This window comes from Metarhizium robertsii (genome assembly GCF_000187425.2).
Source record: "Metarhizium robertsii ARSEF 23 chromosome Unknown MAA_Scf_4, whole genome shotgun sequence".
NCBI classification, from domain to species: domain Eukaryota; kingdom Fungi; phylum Ascomycota; class Sordariomycetes; order Hypocreales; family Clavicipitaceae; genus Metarhizium; species Metarhizium robertsii.
Genome location: NW_011942182.1, coordinates 2,606,995 through 2,628,421, shown reverse-complemented (window position 1 = coordinate 2,628,421; position 21,427 = coordinate 2,606,995). Strand labels below are relative to the sequence as shown.

Below are 21,427 nucleotides of genomic sequence, written 5' to 3'. Positions count from 1 at the left end.
GCATCGCGAATAAACTGAACGGCCCAGAACAAGACGAAGCGGGCCCTCGACTTTTGCTTCAACCTCCCGGCCCCCTCCACGCCCATCCCGCATCCTCGAACGAACGAACGCCGCTTCGTGTCGATATCCTTGTTGCCCAGTATGGCCGCAGCCGCTACCGAGCGCTTCATACACCTGGCGCGTCCTTTGACGCACGCCAACGCCGGACTTCAGTCGAGCATTGCCCCGCTTGTCGTCAACATCCAGCCTCAGGTACATATCACGACCCTCCTGCTAGCCCATACAAATCTATGGTTTCATCTAAATCATCCTGGGCTGGTTCTATCAATACAAGACGCCGTGCTAATCTCCGTCTTCTTCCCCTCAAAATAGGCTATCCTCTCGGTCCTCGACCACGCCGTCCGACGGGACAACCGCGAAAATGCCCAGTCGACCCGTGTGATCGGTGCCCTCGTCGGCACCCGCTCCGAAGATGGCACCGAAGTCGAAGTGCGCTCCTGCTTCGCCATTCCCCACACCGAAGAGGAGGACCAGGTCGAAGTCGACGTTGAATACCAGAAGAACATGCTCGCCCTGACGCTCAAGGCCTCTCCCCGCGAGGCCCTCCTCGGCTGGTACACCACATCCCCCGAGCTCAACAGCTTCAGCGCCTTGATCCAGAACTTCTTCGCCAGCGCCGAGACAGGCACGGCCCCTCACCCGGCCGTCCACATGACCATCTCCACCGAGCCCGGCGAGGACATCCAGACCAGATGCTACATCAGCGCCCCCGTGGCCGTCAACGCCGAGCGCGCCGCCGAAAGCTGCCTCTTCATCCAGGTCCCCCACAAGATTCTCTACGGCGACTCTGAGCGTGTCGCCCTCGAGGCCGTCGCCAGCGCACAAAACAACGAGAACAGGACCGCACCTCTGGCCTCAGATATCGAGGGTCTCGGGCGGTCCATCGAGCAGACCTTGAACCTGCTGGACCGCGTGAGCGAGTGGATCAACGGTGTGCTGGATGAGGAGGAGGAGCCCAACACCGCCCTGGGCCAGTACCTGATGAGCGCCCTGTCTCTGACCCCCAAGGTGGACGCCTCCCAGATTGAGCATGACTTCAACAACCATATCCAGGACGTTCTCATGGTCAGCTACCTGGCCAATACTATCCGCACACAGATCGATCTCTCGCAGCGACTGGCAACCGCCAACCTGGTTAGTAGCGACAAGGACGGCGAGGGCAAGGGTGACGGCGACAAGGGTGGTCAGCGTGGAAACAAGCGAGGTGGCCGTGGCGGTGCTAGGAGTGGTGGCCAGCAGCGTGAGCCGAGGGAGCCCAGAGAACCCCGTGAGCCGAGGGAACCTACGGAATAAAGAAAATGTGGGACATGAGTATCAGTGTTTTTTTATGATGGTGTCGATGTGCGGTGGGATTCTCAATGCTAGAGAAACGCGGAGGAAGACGCTTAGGGTGCCCCGGTGTTATGAAGAAAGGACGCTGCATGTTTTTTGAACGCAGATGTGGGAAGCCGGGTACGGAACCTGGGCACCGTGCCATACAACACATCATCATCATCATGGCGTTGTGGTTAGCCGTATTTAATTCGGTAACTGAGACTTTAGAACCATAAAAATAAAAATGGGAATCTTTAAATCGCCATCCAGTGTTTCATTGAAGGGAATAATATGGTTATCAATGTAATGCTCTTCATCTAGTGACAATGCGTATACCCTACGAAAAGACATAGACGTGGAGTTCTTTTTCATCCTATCCACCGATAACGCCAAGAAAAAAGTAAAAAAGGGGGAGTGAGAGAGAAGGAGAGGAAGATATAATAGAAACCCGTTCATGCCCAGATGCGCCTGTTTGACTCGGCCAGCTGCCCCTTAACACCGGATGATGCATCCTAAATCCCAGTAGCCGGCTTCTGTGGTAAAGTAGCCGGATTGCCATAGGTAGGCAAATGAGTAAATATCTGACTAGCCCCTTGAGGGACAGGCATTGGTGGTCGACCGGGAATATGAGCCGGAGAACCCTGTGGTATGTGCTGTTGCGGAGGACCAAGAGGCACAGCTGGCATCGGAGGTAGTTGAGGCTGCTGCATATGTGGTGAGGGGACATGCGGTACGGTGTGATAACCAGGCATGGAGCTGCTTGATCCCTGCCGTGCCATAACGTACCCTCCGGCATAAGCTTGAGGGACGGATGGAGGATAAGCTCCATATGCCAAGTGAGGTGGAGTGCCAATTTGTGGGCTGCCGTGATGTGATCCAGGAGCCGTAAAAGGCGGCTGCGGAGGCGGCACGATCGGCATGCCATTTCCACCAGGAACAAATGACTGAGTCTTTGGGTTGAAGGCGTGGTTCCTATTGTAGCTACCAGGGATGGGGTGCTGGCTCTTTGGGTCGTTAGGGTTAGCATTGACAGGTAGTTGTCCATATGCATAAGGTATTCCAACTTGAGTCGGTCCTGATGTCTGTGCAGGCACTCGAGTTGGGTAAGAGGGCTGGTTATACCCTGGCTGTGCCCAGACCTGCTGCGGTGCTGCACCCGGGGCAACAGGAGCACCGTACGTTGTCATAGGACTCCCACTAGATGGGAAACGCTGTTGCGGGGGCTGTGGAGGATATTGCTTGAGAGCTTGTTAGCACGCACATCTGTCGGATTTCGTCTGATCAACAGTACATACTTGGGGCATGCTGTAGCCGGAGTAGGCTGGGTTGGGTGCCATGACAGGCATATTGGCATAAGTGGCGGTTTGCTGATTATAAGCCAGGGGAACCTGGGCTGGATATGAAGCCTGAGGCTGAGGAACATATTGGCCTGATGCTGAAGGAGCATATTGTCCTTGCGACTGAGGTACCCATGTCTGTTGTTGAGGGCCCCAATAAGGGGTATACTGGTTTCGGGAATCGAAACTGTCTGAATCGTCTCGCCGTTGCTTGCCAGACTTGCCTCTCTTTGTGCTTCCTGTCTTGTTACTAGCAGAGATGGAGCTTGTACGAGACATGCCAGTTGCACCGTCATTTTCTGTACTCGTTCATTAGTAAGCTTAGAAAAAAGAGTTCATCAGATTCGTTAGTTTGTTTACCTGGGATGCTATCTTCTGAACTACCGAAAATACGTTCACGAGCCACTTTGTATATCTCCTCGCGTTGTTCACGAGAAAGCCTATTAAATCATAACAGTTAACATCCCTGGTATTCTGGCAATTGGCAAGTTTGACCTACTTGGGGTTCGCTGCCAGCTTGGCATCTTTGATCTCACTGCCCGACTCTGATGTAGGCTTTGAGGCATTGGCGCTCATTAGACCCTCACAATCTTGACCACGCCGCATGATCTTCCTGGGCAAGACTGCGGGTGGTGGTGTGCTACTTGAAGATGGGTTGGATTGAGGGGCCATGGTAGCTAACGAGGGCGGGACACGACAGAACGGCGTTCTAAAGATTCGGACCGAGCCAATGTGAGGTTCATAAGAATGTGTCATGTGATAATAATCGGCCAGTTTGTGTGTCAGCATTCTACAAAATGAATTGGATGGCGGCAAGTCCATGTATGGTTCCCTGTGAAGTGTGTTAGCTGTGTCAAGTTGCGGTGTATGTGAGTGGAGGTAAAAATTACTTGGAGTCTTGGACAAAGTCAATTACGTCTTTTTCCAGTCGAAGTAAGAAATACCGATCCCTAGGGCTTGCCAAAGCATCTAGAAGCTTTTCATCCGGAGCCTGCCGGTATATGACATTCAAGGCATCGGGCGATCCATCGGTACTCAGGGGTACAGCAGCGGCAAGAGGTGGACCGCGTTCAGATGAAGCGCTCTGCGGTGTGAGAATACCATGAGGAGGCACACACATCGCTACGTGTGCGGCCTTTCGCTCAGCCAAGTCTCCTGATAGGATACCCTTGTTCCTCAGAGCCACATCTGAGCTCATTCGAGACCCAGCGACCAGCGAGCCACGAAGGGAAAAGGTATCATCGTCCTCTGCTGCAGCCTGAACACTAGCACTGTCGTCAGGGCGTAGTGACTCTTTCTCGTCAAGCGCGAATGTCGTCCCAGATGTAATGCTCTTCCCATCCAGGCTTGGTGGCTTCGTGCCCAAATCTGAGCTAGAATCGCATTTCTGAGAATCGTCCGAGCCACTCTCTTTGCCCGGGTTTGATCGTCGGGGCTCTGGTTCGGATACAGAGCCGCGTCCATCGACAACTAGGCTAGGAACTTTTGATGCGATGTTGAGGCCATTGAGAGATGAGACGATGACAGCAACACCATTCGACTTGGGTGCTGCGGCTCGTTTGCTCTCGGGGCTAGAGGAGCCGTCGGCAATGACGGCTGTTGTGGGAACATTTGAATCAATTTTGGCGGTGGCAGCTGTCGGCGCAGCTTCCTTTGTGACAGTGGCCGCGACCTGAATCGCACATTGGGTATCAGTACCGGGCAAACATGACCAAGACGGAGAGAAGCCGCTTTCACGTACCTTGGCAAACGACGGTTTAGGCATGTCTGGAGAAACCTGTGTAGTCGCCATGGTATGCGAATAAATAAAAAACCGAAGGGGTTGGGATATCCAACACTGGGCAACGCTGATAGATGATGGTGATGAAGGTGGTGAAGACGAAACCCAAACAAGAATTATTTTCAGACACCACTCGTGGAGGACGGGTCAGAGGAGAATCGCAATTCGCAGACCAAGGTGACAGGAAGTGACAGGAATAGAATCGAAATCAAAAAGCAGAATCGATCGAGACGAGACAGCGGACAAAATTCAGAGTGGTGGTAATCATCGTCGAAACAAAATACGCATTGCTTCTAGTTGTTGAGACTCGGTCGGGTAGCAGGGCGCGGCGGCGACAGGATTATCGCGGCGCACGAACGGCGGGCTCCTTTGCGAGCAGGCCGAATATATGGGAGAATGTCCCCGAAAACACCATGCAGACACCGAGCCGTGGTTCAGAGACGGGTGCACTGACGGTGAAGAGCGAGGAAGGTCGTTGGAGGGGAGGTTTTGAGGGTCTGAAAGTTGACGGTGGGGGTCTGTCTGGCTGTGGATGGCGGATGGCAGAGATGGAATGGCGTCGGGTTTGCGCGATTGATTGACCGAACAAAGACCAGCAGATACCTACAGCCACAGGCGGCCTGACCTGCCAGAGCACAACCAGTGGAGCGCCAGGATCCAACTCTACGGGCGTGTTCGATCCCAAGATGCTGATGGTGTCCAGAGAGGGCCTCAGGCCGATTCCATGGGTCGACCCGAGAAAAGCGGTCCTGAATGGGCAACAAAAAAAAAAATATGGATGTGAGGCTGTCTGGTCGAGTGTTCGAGGGCGGATGCGAAACCCTCGAGACGAGCGAGTGAGATTTCGCTGTCGACTTGGTGCTGGGCGGAAAATGACCTAGCGCCGGTAGATTCCTCAGCCTCTTATTGCTCACCAAGTGTCGAACTGTACATGTACGGCGTACGGCGTACGGCGTACCAGGCCAACTGAAGCAACGAACAGCGGCACGGAAGTACGTATTCACTCACCCGCCTCCCATCAGACCAGTGTGACCCGCACCACCGACGACGAACAAACCGGGCGCTGTGTGCTCGCTGACTAAGGCATCTCGCTATGGCGCCAGCGGATGAGTGCAGCAACAGCCCAGGAAGCATGACGACGCAATACAAAGCTTGTCTCAGCCGAGGTCCATGCTGGCAAATGATACATTGAAAAAGGGTGAAGAAACTCACATACTTTGTCCTCGTCTCGAATATCCCAGATAGCCCTCGCCCCTGATGATCGCATGAACTCGCCGTGGTGCTGGATGTCACGTGAGACCGTCTTGGCACCGGGAAGCAGAATTGACGATCCACTACTCCGTACCGTGGTTCGGATTTCTCTAATCTGAGTAGCGAACTTGGACTGCATGACATGCCAGCCCAGTTTTCATTAATATTCATTTTGCATGCTTCGTGACTCCGTTATCACAGTGGGATTTGCCATCCAAATTCAAAGGGGTAATTCGAAATGTTTACCTACAGAGGACGAGGTGGTCCCTCTCGCTCAACCCCAGCCAGTGTTCAATGCCAAAAGTGCCTGAAACGAGATATGTCACTTTGAACCCAGTTCAACAAAGCTCACAAGGCTAACGTTCCTAGCACGGCACTACTCTTACGAGTGTAAAAGCTCAACGCAAGAACGGCCATATGCATCTCGCCCATCAAGATCACAACAGCTTCGCAATCCAAAGCTGGTTCCCAAGCTCACAAGTGACACGCCAAACCCGCTAGAGAAAAAGTTGGTGACGTCCCTTGATACTGCTTCTTCGCTGAAAACAGAAGCTAACAGATGTGTAGGGCTGGAGTTGCAGATGAGGTGCTGCGGAAAAGGGCGGCAGAACGTGCCAGACAGCAGGAAGCTGAGGAATCGGATAAAGAGAGCCTGCCACCATCCCCAAAGCGTCGCAGATCAGCATCATCTGAATCTGTTTCTACAATTTCAACAGGTGATTCAAGACACTCTCGCTCCCCAAGGCGCCGCTCTAGATCTCCCCCTCCGCAGAGGCCACGACAGAGCCCCGATTCTGTCCAGGGCGGCGGCAGACGACTTCTCGAGCAAAGTTTGAGTCGTAGCCCGCCTCCCGCTAAGCAAACTAGACGGTCCCTGTCAAGAGACAGTCTTTCACCAAGGAATGAGCGTCAGGAACAACGCTACCGAGACCGTAAGGACCCGGAGAATGAGGGGGTGAGGCCAAGGCGGTCTCGCCACCGCAGTCCACCACGCCACCATGCCAGGGAATCTAGACGACGTATTTCATACGCCTCAAATTCACCAGAGCCACAAGAGAGACATCCCCCTCGCGGACGAGATCATGGGTCACGACACAGCGATCGTGGCAGAGGAAAGGATGCCGAACCGCCTCGGCAGCGTAGTCTCAGCCCCTTTAGTCGAAGGTTAGCAATGACGCAGTCTATGAACCGTGGAGACAGATGAAGGGTATCATATGTTGTATTCTCCTTTGAAACTAGATAATTAAAATCATCGTCCCTGACTACCCGCCGATGCAAACTCCAACCAAGATATTGTAAACAAGATGCAAATATACAGCCTTTGGCACGGCTCAGGCCAAAAGAGCTTCGTCCTCTGCTCGCTCCCTCCTCTCTTCCTCTTCTTCTTCCTGTTCCCTAACCCTCAAGCCCTCCACAAGAGCAACGCCATCCATACCGACAGCATCCCCGTCGACCTCTGCGCCGTCCGCGGCTGCGGGATTCGTAGCTGCCTTTTGGGCCCCAGAGATCCTCTCTCGGACCAGCCGCGCTATCGCATTGTCCGTCCGAACATTCAAAATATCCATTTTTGCTTCCAAGTTCCGCTTCAGGTCCCAATTTGGTTTTTTCGGCTGTAGCTTGAACAAATCGAGCCCCTTGTCATCCTGCGCCTCTTCGGCCGCTTGCTGCTTGACTTGCGCCTCGACGTCTGCGGCTTGCTCTTCTAGAGTGGGTTTATCCAGGCCCTCGTTTGGCGCTTGGTCGAATCCAAGCTTGGGACCTTTTGTTTCTGGATCATAATTGCGTCCTGAAAGATGTAGACGCGAGACGTCTGCTTCTGGAGTTGTCGAGGGCGAGTTTTCAGTTTCCGGTGCGGCAGCCTCGTCGTCGTCGTCGGGCTTCTTTCGTTTGAGATTTCTGATTTTGGCAAGTCGCGACTTGCGCTCTTCTGACGCGGCGCTCAAGCTGTACTGAGAAGATGACATGGCGCGCAGCACTGTAGCTGTAGAACAAATGCTTCAATGCGCGATGCAGGTTTGGAGTAGATCTTGCTTGGTGGGGCAGCCAGTGGTACGTACTGGTCGAAAAGTCAAGTAGGACTCGAGCCGCGAGCTTGGCGCGGCGGCGGCTAATAAGGCATCCATGTCGCTACATTTTACATATTTTTGATGGGTCCGACGCTTGGGGAAAACGTCCAACTCCAATTCCAGATTCCCCCCCCGGTAGCCACCTTGTGCATGCGCCGTGACGAAATTCGCTGCAGCTTTTCTGATGGAAACTCTACCGTTATGAGTGCAGTGATTCGCAGATAACTGCCGTACCAGAAGATGCGGACGGCCTGCAGCCTCAGTCGTGTCGGCGGCGCCCGACTCTGTACCGCGCCTCGACTACAACCAAACGCTCGAGCAACACTGGCTAAGGCACAACGGCGCCTTCTCTCAAATTGCTTTCAAAGACTTCTACCTTCTGTGGAACCGGGCGATTTGTTAGGTCGAGCCCAACATGATGAGTGGCAGGCCGCCCTTAGAAACCGCTACGTGGAACCTACAACCCCTAAATCGAAGCTCACCAACACAACATCAGACCGCACCTCTGCGGATTGGGGGGGAGATACTGTCGACTTTGCTACGCATTGTCGACAACCAGACTCAAATAATACAGAATACGATGGCCGTACATCACGGTTCCGGGCCAGGCCAGCAAATCCAAAATCCCCAACTCCACGAAAGCATGGCCGACAAATATTGAGCAAGCCCAGAGCTAGGAGAGGCCCAATGAGCGAGCAAGATATGCACCAGCAATGGGGTTACCTTCGTCATCAGTACTCCGGGGATGAGCTGCTAACGAGGAGGAAGGCCTTCAATTCGTGGAAGGACAAGTTCTACAAGGTTGCCCGCAATCGTGACCCGTCTTGGCCTTGGAAAAAGAGTAGTCAATGGCTAGTAGAGCACGAGACTGTTGCAAGCATGCGCTTAGCTTGGCAAGAACTAGACAATGAGTCTCGACAGAAACAGTGGCCACGAATCATGCTCTCCACGATGTGCATCTGTCCAGAGAAGACGGCCATGGTTTTAGAAGCCACGCTGGACCCCTGGCCTCCCGGGTACGCCATCAACGATATTTTACTGTTTATCATGCAAAGGCTAGATCTTGCAAAGGCGAAGAATATCCGCGAACGAACTCTGAAAGCTGAAGAGGTAGCGGATTTGCTTCACAAAATAATAGTGGACAGTCGCAAACAACATGTTCCATTCACCCAAAGGCTGTTGGGACTGTCCGCCAAGAAGCTGCCCAGCGAACAAGCTTCCGAGCTGTACTCTCTTCTTCAGCGGTCAGAGATCAAGATCCATGCGAATACCATGATACAATTTGCCAGCAAATTAGCTAAAGACCCTGTCCACAAAGCAACTGCCTTTAAGATACTCCAGGCATTATCTGACAGCGGTGCCGATTTGAACGAGGCCCGGCCATCAAGCGTCATTACTTCATTGCTTCACTGTCAAGTACCTGAAGGAGTAGAACCAGTCCCAAATCATGCCTTCTCTCCGAAAGATGCCCTTGAATATTTTATACAAAGGGGGTTTACGTTGAACCTGCTTAGTGCAACAGCTTTCCTCGATACCCTTTCCCAGCAAGGAGAGGTTGACGAGGCAATACGACTTGCATTGCTCTTCTCTGAATCCGGCATTCAATTGGATCGCAAGGCCTGGGCAACCGTGTTCAGAGGGGCAAAAACCACTCGCAATGTTGCAACTGTTGCCAAGGCGCTGGACGTAGCCAAAGTGGCAGATGTTCCATTTGTGGAGGTTCTGAACAACGCGCTTCACAGTGCTTTTCATTTCGCCGGGATGGAAGCGGCGGAGAAGAAGAGCCAGCTTCGGTCTCCCCAGCCGAACCTTTTCGGGCCTCTGCTGCGTATATACGCCAAGAAATTCGACCTCCAACCGCTTCAGTGGTGGTTGCCAGACTCTCTGCCGTTGTACCTAGCACAAGGTATTGGCCAGCAAGGCCTTGTCCTGGGAAATGCATCACAAACAAGATGGCAATTTGAAACTACCATATTGCCATTTGTGGATCAACTGTTCTCATCAGGCGATGACACAAAGCTGCAGCCAAACTTGACGACCATCGCAATCATGATGCGAGCCTACATCAGAAATCTGCGGCAGCCCTACGACCTAATGGCATATTACCAATTTTTCAAATCAAGACTAGAGGAACAGAGCAAGGATGCCTCTATTCCGTCAGCGTCCCGACTGATCAAGAATCAAGGCAGCCTCATACACGACACTCTCATCTTCACAATGACAGAGCACGGTGAACTCTCACGTACCGCTCTCCAGGTGTTCGGCGACATGCTCAAGGACCAGCTGCACGCGAATGCGGCAGACGCTGGAAGGGTTCACGTGGAAGGCGACGGAGTGGTTGTGACAGCGCCGGTTCACCCAGCACCGACGGTGTTGACGTTCACAATCTTATTCCGGGGCCTGATGAACAACCGTGACCGGATGCTGGTGGACAAAATCGTTCAGGTTATGCGTGAGAACGGCATTCAGCCCAACTTGGCGACATATAACACCCTGACGAGCGGGTATGCATCCATGCAAGATGTCGCCAAGACGGTCAGCACGCTGCAGGACATGGAGGCAGCGGGGTTCAAACCTGATTCCTACACGTTCAAGGCGTTTTCAAAATTGAAGGACCAGGAGAGAGCGCTTCAGATGATGGAGGACATGATTCAAGTTAACCGACATGGGATGGGTGTATGACGAGCTGTGAGGGTGACACATGAAGTTGCATTGTTATGCGGGCGGCGTTGCGGCCGATCACTTGATGCCATATAGAATTGTACACTAGAGTGAAACATTGTAAAAAATAACAACATGGCTGATGATGGTACGTACAACTATTCTGGCGAAAGTGTGCATTTACCTATCGTTGGCATACATGTTCGGTGATGGCGCTTATGTCCGAGGGCCGTGGCTCATCCTGCTCAGCTCCCAACCATCATCACCATCCGTTGTCCGTCACCACTCGGCCACACGATTTCATGTCTCAAACCAGACATACGGGTCAAAATAATCGGTCCTCGAATCAAAATCTCCTCGCAAGCTCTAAAACCTCCCCTGGAGCGTAAACTACACTCGTCCATGTAGCCAGCCTCAGCCATCATCAGGACATCCATCAACCCACGAATGCCAGAAGCAAGTCTCACCACCTTCACGACCGTCTCCCGCACCAACTACTCCCACCGCATACGACGCAACTGCTTCTGCCCCATCATGCACCGCCTGCCAACGGCGCAGTGTCTTGGGCTGCGCTTATGCCTGGAATCCGGGACATCTAGACGCTTCTGGCCACGGATGGATCGTGCGAGGAGGAGGGGGAGGAGGAGGAGGAGGAGGATCGCGACCTCTTGCTGGGCGGCATCCCGTCCACCCGTTCCGTCGGCGGTACGAGGCCTTCTGGCAGAAGCCCCCCGTCGGTCGCCTTGCTCTGGATAAGCATACTCTTCCCCGTGCTGCCATTTGGCTCCAGCCTTGTGCCGCCGCGTCTGGCTCGTAGTCGTCCGGTGTCCTCTTCTCCTTGCAGCACGGAATGCCGTCCATCATCGACGACGGGCTGTGTGTGCGCCGCGTCGTCCGCTCCGCCCTGTGCGTCGAGCCACAGCCCTACTGCCACGTCCACGTCCTCGCCCTCGCCCTCGCCCTCCACGACGGCCATGAGAAGGGTTACGCCGCGCTCCCGCCTTATCTTGAGATTCGGACCATTGCGGAAACGGCATTCCCCAACCAGCACTGCACCATCATACCGCCTCATGCTGGAGATGATATATCTCAAAGGGGCCTGTGTGTCCTTCACGGGCCGTATCTCAGCAGCAGGCAGGCTGGTTCGCGGCGAATCTGCCGAGAATCCTCATCACCACGTCGAGTTTGGCTCGGCCATACGGAGTACATGTGCGGCCCCGCGGCAGGCTGTAGGAGGACAGGCACATGGTCGCCAGTCTGACATACATACTCCGTACTCCGTATATGCCATCACTTCCTAGTGGCAGCCATGGAGCTGTGCATCGATCTAAGCGAGGCGGCAGACGACAGGTACATCCCATCCAAACCTCAATCTCCACGGCGCCTGCGTCTCTCAACACGCCCATACTAACACGCCGGCAGTCCGAGAGACAAGTCCTCTCGCAGTCTGTCCACTCCATCTGGGCCTCTCGAGCGTTCGAACCGGACCCAAAGTCGCCAAGCACGCATCCCAAGCCCTGCGCGCAGGGCGGAACAGGCTCGGTACACCCAAACAAGTACACCTCTCCCCAAACGCATCCACGGCTTCGATCCCATGCAACCCCCTCCCCAAGCTCACCGGAAGGACAGACAACGCCCCGATAGAGAACTTGAACGCACTTCGCCCCCCTACTCGGCATGAACCATAGCCTCCCCAGCCCTCAGCCAAGGCATCACAGCCTCGAGTCACCAACTAATATGCTCCGCAACACGGAAGAGAAGAGAGAGAGAGAGAGAGAGACCGAATTGAGGCGCAGCACAGCCTTGTTCCTCCAAAAGTGCAACATGCGCACCTGCTTCACTATTACACAACATAAACCCTTGTACAAAGCATTCCCCCGCCTCCCCAAACCAAAAATTGAAAGAACATTGGAATGGCGGTCTGCGAGATTGAGGCACAGTCTTGTCACGTTTAGACGCGGCTGGTTGCGTAAATGGGCCAGAGACTGCAGGGAAGAGCCCGAGCCGCAGCCAACTATTGTTCAGACCACGGGCACAAGTCTGGTTTTTCTTTCTTTTCTTTTTTGTCAGGCAGGGCCGGTGTGCCGGGACTGAAAGAGGAGGGAGGGAGTTTGTTTTCCCGAGGCCACCGAAGCGCGCTTGAACAGGCTTCCATTCTTCGAGAATGGGGACAAAGTGCGAGCGGCCTCTGGGCGGGAGCGGCGACGTTACACAGAGAGCCCCCCCCCCCCCCCCCCCGGTCCTCTTCCTTGCCATTGCAAACGCGGGGACGCGCAACAAAGTGTCATTATTTATTTCCATTTAAATACCCCCCGGGTAGTTGGGTATCTTTCTCGCAGGGGAACCTTGATCTCACCTGTGATGGAAGCGTTGGGCCAGGAGAGGAAAGAAAAAAAGTGCAAAATGCACAACCACGACATTCGTAATAGAGCCAGAAGATCGAGTCTCTACTGCGTCTCCCATCCATTCACAGTACCAGAACGCTCCGCAAACCCTCCGCTACGATAAAAGTCTAAATCGTATTCCCCTCCCACGACCCTATTATCGTATAGCTCTTGGACGGCATAATTATACAGCATCCGTCCAAGAATCGAAAAAGAGCAAGATATCATGAAACTTTGATTTTCTGCTTAATTGCGTACATCTGGCCCCATATGACAGTTGTACTAGATGCTATAACTAGTCCATACTCAACTGCTAGATCAAACCAAGGGCAGACAATATTGTACAAGAAAAATATGTCGGTCGTACACATGGGTATCATGACACAAGATATGGCAAAACAAAAGAAACGCAAAGAACAACAAGAACAAAGGCTGCACGGACTGCAAAGGTCGCTCAAAGCTATGGTGCTATTCCTATTCCTCGAAGAACACGAGCCGGGTTGCCAGCAACGACAGTGAAAGGCGGCACATCCTTCACCAAGGGTTAGTTTCCTGACTTGCAAAACAAGAAATGGCGGTCTTGCGAACAAACCTTTGTAACAATAGATCCAGCTCCGACGGTGCTTCCCTTCCCAATGGTTCGGCCGGGTAGAATAATGGCGCCGCCGCCAATCCAGCAATCTTGCTCAATGGTGATTCCACGTCCAAACTGAGGCCCCTGGCCACCTAGACGTTTCTTGGGATCAATGGGCAGCGAAGCGGTAAAAATGCTGACGTTGGGCCCAATAACACAATTGTCTCCTATCTTGACTTCGCAGACATCGTTGATAGTACAGTTCCTACCAATCACCACGTGGTGGCCAATCGAGATGTTGTAGCCATAGTCGCAGGTGAATGGCGTCTCAACGGCGACATGTCGACCAACACGGCCCACATTTGTGACCGGAGATGCCTCCGTGGGAGACACACGCACGGGATCTCGGGGTTGCAGAATTTCTAAAAAGAGGCGCGCTCGTTCATCGGGCGATACACCATTTGTCGGTGGTGTAGTCAGGTTGTTAAACCGCCAGCATGCGGCTGCACAGCGTTCTCGTTCTAGGCACAACTCCTTGTCAAAGGGATAGTAGTGCCGTCCAGACAGCATTTCTTCCTTCTGAGTTCTCCGCTGTGGATATTGTGTGTGAGACAAAGCCAGCTGCGCAGCAACCTGAGCATTTGATGACGAAGACTGTGGATGTGGTGTTGGGCTACTGGTGCGGGCTGGATGTAGGATGTTGATTTGCGGTAGGTGATTACCTGGGTGCGGCGTCTCCGGCTCATTGCCTCGGTTGAGGTCATGTAGAGGTGGTACTCTTTGGTAGTCTTTGGGCATCCTTTCTCCAAATGGGGGAGGTTGCGTATTGGCGCTAACCGGTGTAGGGAAAACATTTGCAGGAGTATACGGAATTGCGGATAATTTATTGTCTGGACTTGTGGCAGACGCGCTTGTCATTGTTGATATTGTTGATGCTGTTGGCCGGTCGTCATCCGTGGCCAGAGGCCGGCCTTGTCCAGGGGTGTCTAGGCGAAGGATCTGGCCACGATAACTGGGTAGTGATTCGCGTTTGCCGGGCTGCGACCCATACGTACCATGCTGCGGCATGCCGTACGCTCCAGGAGGAACATAAGACGGGTCTTTCGACTCGAGAGGCACAGCAGGTGTTTTGGCATCTTGTTTTGGCCACCCGGCTCCCCGCTGTGGTGGGTATCCCGCGCAAAGAAATCCCCCCCGGATGCAATTGCTGCCTGGGTTTCTTTGTTAGTTCTCCGGTGGCCCGAAACGTTGGTAGAAGGGGGGGAAACAGAGGGAAAAGGGGCGTTGGTCATCAGGATATGGCTCTTACATTCAGGCTTTTGCTCATCGCACTTCTTCTTTCTTTTGCGGCATGTCAGGCAACCGGTCTTGGTTCGATTGCTAAAGTTTCTCTTGCGCTTTTTTGGGTCATGTTGAATAATGGAATCTGATCTGTGCTCAGTGCCGTACGGGCTTCCATACGTGCCGCCGGGCCGGTCTTCGGCATCGGGGCTGGTGTTGCCATAGTCACTGTGATCCACCTGACTTGTGGCTCTCCGGAGAGCATCGCCAATTTGTTCCTCAGTCTGTCCCCGTGGTGACGTTGCCGAATTTTGTTGTGAATCATATCCATTTCTCTCTTCTCGTGATGGTTCTTGGCTTTTCCATGCGGTATCCTTCTCTCTTTGATCGTCGCTATAGTGCCTGCTCTCTCGCTGAGGCGTACCGTACGCCTCCCGAGACTCATTGTTAGATGCACTGGGTGTTTCTTCTGGAGTACGCTCGTGAGCTCTGCTGTCGCGTCTAAGCTCAGCAGAACCCGACCGCTTGCGTTTGTGTGGGCCCTCGCCTTCCGGATACTTTATTGTCGGAAGGGGTTGACGATCTGTGGTATGTCCCTTCCAGGTGTCATTGCGACTGGGATGGGTTTCTGGTGACTTGTGTCGATAATTTTTGCCTGGCGCCGGAAGTCGTTCGTCTGAGGAGAATGCCCTTTCTGAGCTGTCAGCGGGTGGTTCATTTGCCTTGGGTGAGCCTCCGTTCAAGGCTGTGAAGGTGGACATGGCAGTTGCAGCTAAATTCCAAGATGGCGAGTCGAAATCGAGATGTTGCAGTACAAAACTGGACAGGCAAATTCTCTTAACAGACGGCAGGCAGTAGACCTGGAATCCTTGCAAGTCCCGAGTGTCTTGATGCCAATTCAGTATTAACGAAGGCGCGGGCTCGCAATTCGCATAGCTTTTCGGGGTCCAGCCCACGATTTGGTCGACACTTGAACAAGGTCGGCTTTGCGCTTATAACTCTATGGTGGACCGCCCTGTTGCGCCCCGAACACCAAATTACAAACACGGCGGCCTTGTCGCAACTTGGCAGCTTTCCCCATAGACGCCCAATAAGAAAGCTGATGGACGGTGCACCAGGAAAGAACAGCTTGGGAGTAAGTGTCACAGTTGGCGTGATTGCATTGCTCGAGCCAGAGGAGGAGGGTTGGCAGCACTGGTTGTCAGGTCCCCGCCGCCAAGGTGGTGAGGGAGCTTTGGTCGGGGGGAGGCAATCTGCACGACGAGGGACAAGAGACGAGGCGCGAGGCGGGCAGTGTAAAAGCAGCTTGTCAGCCTTTGCGTGGTTGATTCGAGAGGAGACGTCAGGTTCGCAAGCTCGTAGGAAAGCGCAATGGCTGGGGCGAAGGGGACAACGGAGGAGGAGAGAGAGCAAGCAAGAGACGGGCGTGCGGTGTCGCTGCAGGCAGCCAAGGGATGGAGAGGTGAGGAGGTGTAAGGTCGAGAGGTTGAAGACGGGGCCCTTTGATAAGGACGAAGACGAAGAAAGATGGATGAAGGATGGGGTCAACGGTGCAAAGGTGCTAGCTAAGGTCTAGAAGTCCCAAGGTGCAAATCCCAAGGTCGGTTCGGTCTGGTTGTCGGGTTTGAGGAAAGTGCCGCTCACACGCAGCTTCCTCGAGGACCCCGGCAACATTCGAAGGCCTGTGTGCGCTTGGAGCACTTGAGCGCGCACCAGACCAACCCTTTGATCACACAGGCACACACGCGAGCTTCAGGTCCCTACCAAGGTACGGAGTACTACTAGCAAGAAGCAAAAGCAAATGAGCAGTGGCAGATTGGTGTACGCGGGTACAACCAAGGTACTCCGTACGTTGTCACCACAAGCGTGGAAGGGCCCGCTTGCAAGGCGTCAGTCAGCTTTTTGGATCGATGGGCAGAGGCGGATGGGCAGAAGCGACGTCCAGAGGCGTGGACAGGGAAGGACGTGGGCGCCGACGTTGGACTCGGGGCGTGGCGGCCTACCGTCGACATGTACGGACGAGGAAGCTGGGTGACAGAGTCACAGACAGCGTGACAGTGACAGTTCAGTCTGGTGTTGGGGAAAAAATTGAAACACCGGCAGAGCGCCGAGGCGATCGCTAAGCCCGGAAGCCGCGCTTTTCTTCGCTAGTCTGGCGGCGGCGCACAATGCTGCCCCTTTATTGACTGTCGCCTGTTGCGTGCGCCCCCCACGCACCCTTGCGACCGCGATGCTGCTGATTTCCGTTTTCCGCTGCCCCGGCACGTCTATGTTGTGTGTAGTACTCCGTACCCTGGCCGAGTCTGTCTGCCCCTCGTCGGGCGGCATGGCGCTTGGGACGGGCTGCGGATGGGAGCGGGGGGGTGGGGACTTTGGGGAGGGGCGTGTCATGGACCGCTTGACAGGGCCCAAACGAACACACAAGACGACCCGACCTGCTTGTCAACAGGTGGTCGTCGACCTTGTTGAGGGCATAACAGCACCGAGTACCGAATACAGTGAGTAGCTACGGAGTAGGTATGCGTGCGTTATTGCTCGGAACACAATATGGAACGGCACTGTGCAAGACGGCACTGTACATGCCGCGCCCTTACTGATGCAGCCCTCGAGCGCACCCTCGAGCCAGGGGCGTGGGCAATCGTCGCCGTCGGCACGTTGGAGGCGTGCACGCAGTCGTGCTTGACGTATTTCCATCCAAGTTAAGTACTCAATGTATTCGTGCGTGGGTACGGAGCATGTACATACTCGATACTCGATACAATGTGGACAATACAACAACACCACCATGGCGCACTCTGAGCTCGACTCTACACCACGTTGGCCAACTGTGACACTCTTGCAGACACTCGATTCCAACACCGTCCGCCTCCATGTTACCAGCATCACACGCAGAACGCACAATGCAGAACGCAGAATGCCCACCACGCCCGTGTCCGACGGCCGGCACACTGCTTGTGTGTAATACCAGACATCACTCCGGCATATCGAATTGGATCATGGGTCGGCTAGTACGCCCAACTTGCTCCGTGTTCTGTGACCCGTAACTCAGCAAGCAATGCCAAACCGAGAGCTTGTTGTGCCACCGTTGTGTTACTCCCTGTTGCCATGAGTTGCGATGCATCGCTGAGCCCCGTCCGGGCGTTTTATACTGTTGGTCCAACAACGGCTGACCGACCCTGCAAGACACTACATACAATTGATGCATGCCCATAACCGTGGCAATCGGAAACAAGACTATAAATACTCTCTTCAACTACATTCAAGCTTCCGCTGCTGAGACGGCGAATCCAACAGGAGGCTTCACGTCACAAACGTCGCTTCCATATTATGGATATGGAAGCCGCATTCGTGCCGGGAATAGTCTATTGTCCTGTCAGCCATTCATTCAGCTGGCTCTGTGTTGTCTCGGTCATCATCTTGCCCGACATCTGTCTGTTATTGATTCCATCATGCCGGTCCGCAGGACAAGTCCCGCCCTCCTGTGTCTCCTCCCTCGCCTTGACCAGTCCTGCCCTGGTCTCCTACGGGCTAGCAGCCGACTCTATTCGGCGCCGTATCTGAAGGAGGCCATTAAAAATGGTATTCGGCACTGTGCTGTGCGACGCCAGAGGCGAGCCAACGGATGAAACTGTGAATGATCATTTCTCGGCCGAAAGTTAAGCTGACCGTATGCTGCCACCCAACAGCGAGTACGACTTGCAAAGACAATAACTCAGAGCAAGGGGGGATGGGGGGGGTCTGAAGATCTCCTCTTTCGGTTTCCGGCCGCCCGATATCCGTCTTCTTCCTTAGCCCACTGTAATATTTATCATCTCTTGAATGTTGCCGTGATATGAGGACTAGGGAAAGCTCGCTGTCTTTCATTGGCAACAGATAGCAGCATGGCCAAGAGGTGGCTGAAGCAAGAGGTGATTTGCCGTGGCTGTTAAAAGTCAGCCTTCGTCAGCAGGCTCATCCAGACGTCAAACCAGCCTACGGTCTGAGCTACTGCAGGGTGCACTGGGAGACACGAGCTTGAGACCACTTGAGCAGCGACGTTTGAGGGCATCAGTGTTTAGGCACTCTACAACAGCGACCGAGGAACGCGGAAACAGACAGACAAGGGATTGTGCGAAGCAACATTGAAGTCATGACCCTGACCTGGATGTGCATGTGGGGCGGGCGTGGCCGCAGCAAGAGCTGTTTGCCGCGGCAGGGCCGCCTTGTTGCTCCACCGCCGACTGCCCTGGCCTGGACACCCCAGAGGAATAGGTACCTAGCCAGGTACCCAGGCAGCTTTTCAGGTACTGGGCACTTATTCTTACCCGCTCCAATGAACATAGTATAAAGTATGCAGAACTTGCCACGCCGTACACGTGTACAACAGGCACCCGCGGTCCCCACTCAACTCTCGAGCTGTCTGCGCTTTCGGTCTCTCGCGCCGTTCATGACAGCGGCCATTCACCGGAGCGTGTCACGTTGTCGTGGCGCGGACGTTGAACGGAGACGTATGTTCTTGATTGCATACTAGCTACTCCGTACTCCGTAGGTAGGCATTTGTATCCCTTCGAATGTGCGCAGGTCTAATTTTTGTAACGGACCAGGGTTCTAGCCAATAATAATTACTTATTTAAAAGATATATATACTTAGAGATTATAATTTTTAAAGATACTTAAGTATATAAGAATATACTAGTTATTATTATTAATAAAAGAGTATCTTTAAGTATCCTTAAGTATCATAAAAAAAGTGGGTTGAATACATCAATTGGACCTGCGCACATTCAAAGGGATGCTGTCCTTTTGGTATCTGTGCGCTACGAAACGACTGGGAACTAGACGCCGTCTGCTTCTAGCCTCACCTCTGGAGCTCGGCGAATGCTCATCAATGGGATAGTCGGCGGATTCGCATCTTGGGCATTTCAGTTGAGGCAATGGCGCCTCAAGATGCGGTGCTTGAGGGACCAAACATGCACAGTATTGAAGCATTCAAATATTGCATACTTCGGCACAATACGGCATTTCGCCATGCAATCTGTGCTTGGCAGGACATGCCATTCGTGCCAATACTACCTAGGTACTCAGTCATGTACATACTGCAGAGGTACATAAAAATACGTATCTTTTGGCCATGCAATAAGCAAGTACGCAGCGCGCGTGGTTCTTGCCAAACCTCAGCCAACACCGAAATTCACGACTCATATTTCATCTCTTTTCATGGAGCACACGGTAGCATCTGTGACTTCATTCCGCCCTCCTACTTCCATAGGCTTCGGTGTCAATTGCTGGAAGATGGCCCAGTCGACGCAACCCTACGCAATTGGCAGGTTGGCAGGCAGAGCAGACATCGGAGTCTCCAGAAAGTCGAAACCTGGATCAGCAGCACGGTGCGACAAGCAAATTGCAGACCTGGCTTTATTTTGCGCAGGACCAAGTACTTTCAGTAGTATCGATGCATACATATACTACTGCAATTACCTACTCAGGCAAGTTCGCCCAGCACTCTGCATACACATGTCAACATCTCATAGAACTATTCTATCCCTAGCGGCATGTCAAGTCTCACGCAACCTTGTCGATGGCAACTAAGGGTTTCATTCCAAGGTACATCGAGCCGCCCGAGCACCTCGGTTCGTTTAAAAAGGTAATCTAGTCGGCCGAATGAAGCACATCGATATCGGCCGGTTACCACTATGCCTGAATCAGCTGTCAATGTTACCTGGTCAAGGACGGCACAGCAGAAGGGTGCTCCCAGTGCCTGGGGCACGATGGCGAATTTCCCAGCATCCATTATTCCGAATTCATAGGCCCTGTTGAACTGGAATATCCAGACGAAACGATATATAACAGGGCTTAGCTTCCCGTCTCCATCAAGTTACTATTTTGAGAGCTGGATGCACCATAGATCCATGTTCGATGCGCCTCGGGTATTTACAATCAACCGGGGACACGGCGGCTACAATCGTCCTCGTATGGCTTGATTCTCTGAAACTGGCTGTTGCTGCCCAGTGTACCAAGTTTTCATCGACTACTTCTAGTCAAATCGGTTAGGCAACTCTTAAACGCACATTGGCCACTTCCAAAACGGATGCTTGTGCAGAATCCGCCAATGGGATGTTGAGAGTATGGGGGTGTGAAAGATGGAGCGCCATTAATTAACGCCGCGTCTAACACCGTCTCGTATCGCCGGTCAACGGCGGCTGTGCTAAGCTATGAATAGCAAGTACATCTGGCTCACAACAACCAGCCTGAGCGGAAGCCATCTCGGGGACTGGCTCTTCTGCTGCGTGGAAGCCCAGCAATTCAACACAACTCAACCCGGAGGACATCATGATGCGTCTTCAATTGCGGTAATTTGGCGGTCTCGTCATGAAGCGGCCAGGTCAATCTACGGAGTACGAAAGGGATGCAATATCCAAAACACATGTCGGAAAATCGCCACATTTAAATTTAGAAATAAATTCAGGCACCCGGCCGCCTGTCAAGGTCAGGATAGTCTTGTCACCGCGCCGCATCCAATTCCCAACGCTGCTCAACATTGCCCACCATTATTGCGCATTCAACAGAGCGCGCGAAATCACGTATGTACATACAAGTCAAGTGGCTCCTTCAACTGCAGGGAAAATTCATGCCGCGCAAAGCATCGGCAAATCATTGCTCGGGCCGTTGGGTTGCCAACGGAGGGCCTGGTCATCCACAGACTCGGCCAAGCCAGCGATGCGGTTGCGCTTGTCGCGAGC

At 53.4% G+C, this 21,427-nt stretch overlaps 6 protein-coding genes across 6 annotated transcripts; 2 read left to right on the top strand and 4 right to left on the bottom strand.

Annotated features, from left to right (window-relative positions):
* Positions 1–141: 141 nt before the first annotated feature.
* Positions 142–1,353, top strand: MAA_02928 (eukaryotic translation initiation factor 3 subunit F; the record flags this gene model as incomplete). The annotated part of the gene is made up of 2 exons (XM_007820926.1): positions 142–252; positions 373–1,353. 2 exons carry the CDS (start codon positions 142–144, stop codon positions 1,351–1,353), a joined length of 1,092 nt encoding a protein of 363 aa, XP_007819117.1.
* A 533-nt stretch (positions 1,354–1,886) lies between these two features.
* MAA_02927 (Single-stranded nucleic acid binding R3H) lies at positions 1,887–4,503 on the bottom strand (the record flags this gene model as incomplete). The annotated part of the gene is made up of 6 exons (XM_007820925.1): positions 1,887–2,612; positions 2,670–3,010; positions 3,072–3,151; positions 3,211–3,543; positions 3,602–4,383; positions 4,453–4,503. 6 exons carry the CDS (start codon positions 4,501–4,503, stop codon positions 1,887–1,889), a joined length of 2,313 nt encoding a protein of 770 aa, XP_007819116.1.
* A 2,570-nt stretch (positions 4,504–7,073) lies between these two features.
* On the bottom strand, positions 7,074–7,706 carry MAA_02926 (mRNA splicing factor, Cwf18; the record flags this gene model as incomplete). Its single annotated transcript, XM_007820924.1, has 1 exon — positions 7,074–7,706. The coding sequence occupies one exon, from the start codon at positions 7,704–7,706 to the stop codon at positions 7,074–7,076; it is 633 nt and encodes a 210-aa protein (XP_007819115.1).
* A 342-nt stretch (positions 7,707–8,048) lies between these two features.
* MAA_02925 (Pentatricopeptide repeat protein) lies at positions 8,049–10,490 on the top strand (the record flags this gene model as incomplete). The annotated part of the gene is made up of 1 exon (XM_007820923.1): positions 8,049–10,490. The coding sequence occupies one exon, from the start codon at positions 8,049–8,051 to the stop codon at positions 10,488–10,490; it is 2,442 nt and encodes an 813-aa protein (XP_007819114.1).
* Positions 10,491–11,064: 574 nt separating this feature from the next.
* On the bottom strand, positions 11,065–11,541 carry MAA_11111 (amine oxidase; the record flags this gene model as incomplete). The annotated part of the gene is made up of 1 exon (XM_011413077.1): positions 11,065–11,541. One exon carries the CDS (start codon positions 11,539–11,541, stop codon positions 11,065–11,067), a length of 477 nt encoding a protein of 158 aa, XP_011411379.1.
* A 1,772-nt stretch (positions 11,542–13,313) lies between these two features.
* Positions 13,314–15,469, bottom strand: MAA_02924 (nodulation protein L; the record flags this gene model as incomplete). The annotated part of the gene is made up of 3 exons (XM_007820922.1): positions 13,314–13,385; positions 13,446–14,638; positions 14,737–15,469. The coding sequence occupies 3 exons, from the start codon at positions 15,467–15,469 to the stop codon at positions 13,314–13,316; spliced, it is 1,998 nt and encodes a 665-aa protein (XP_007819113.1).
* Between the last annotated feature and the right edge of the window lie 5,958 nt (positions 15,470–21,427).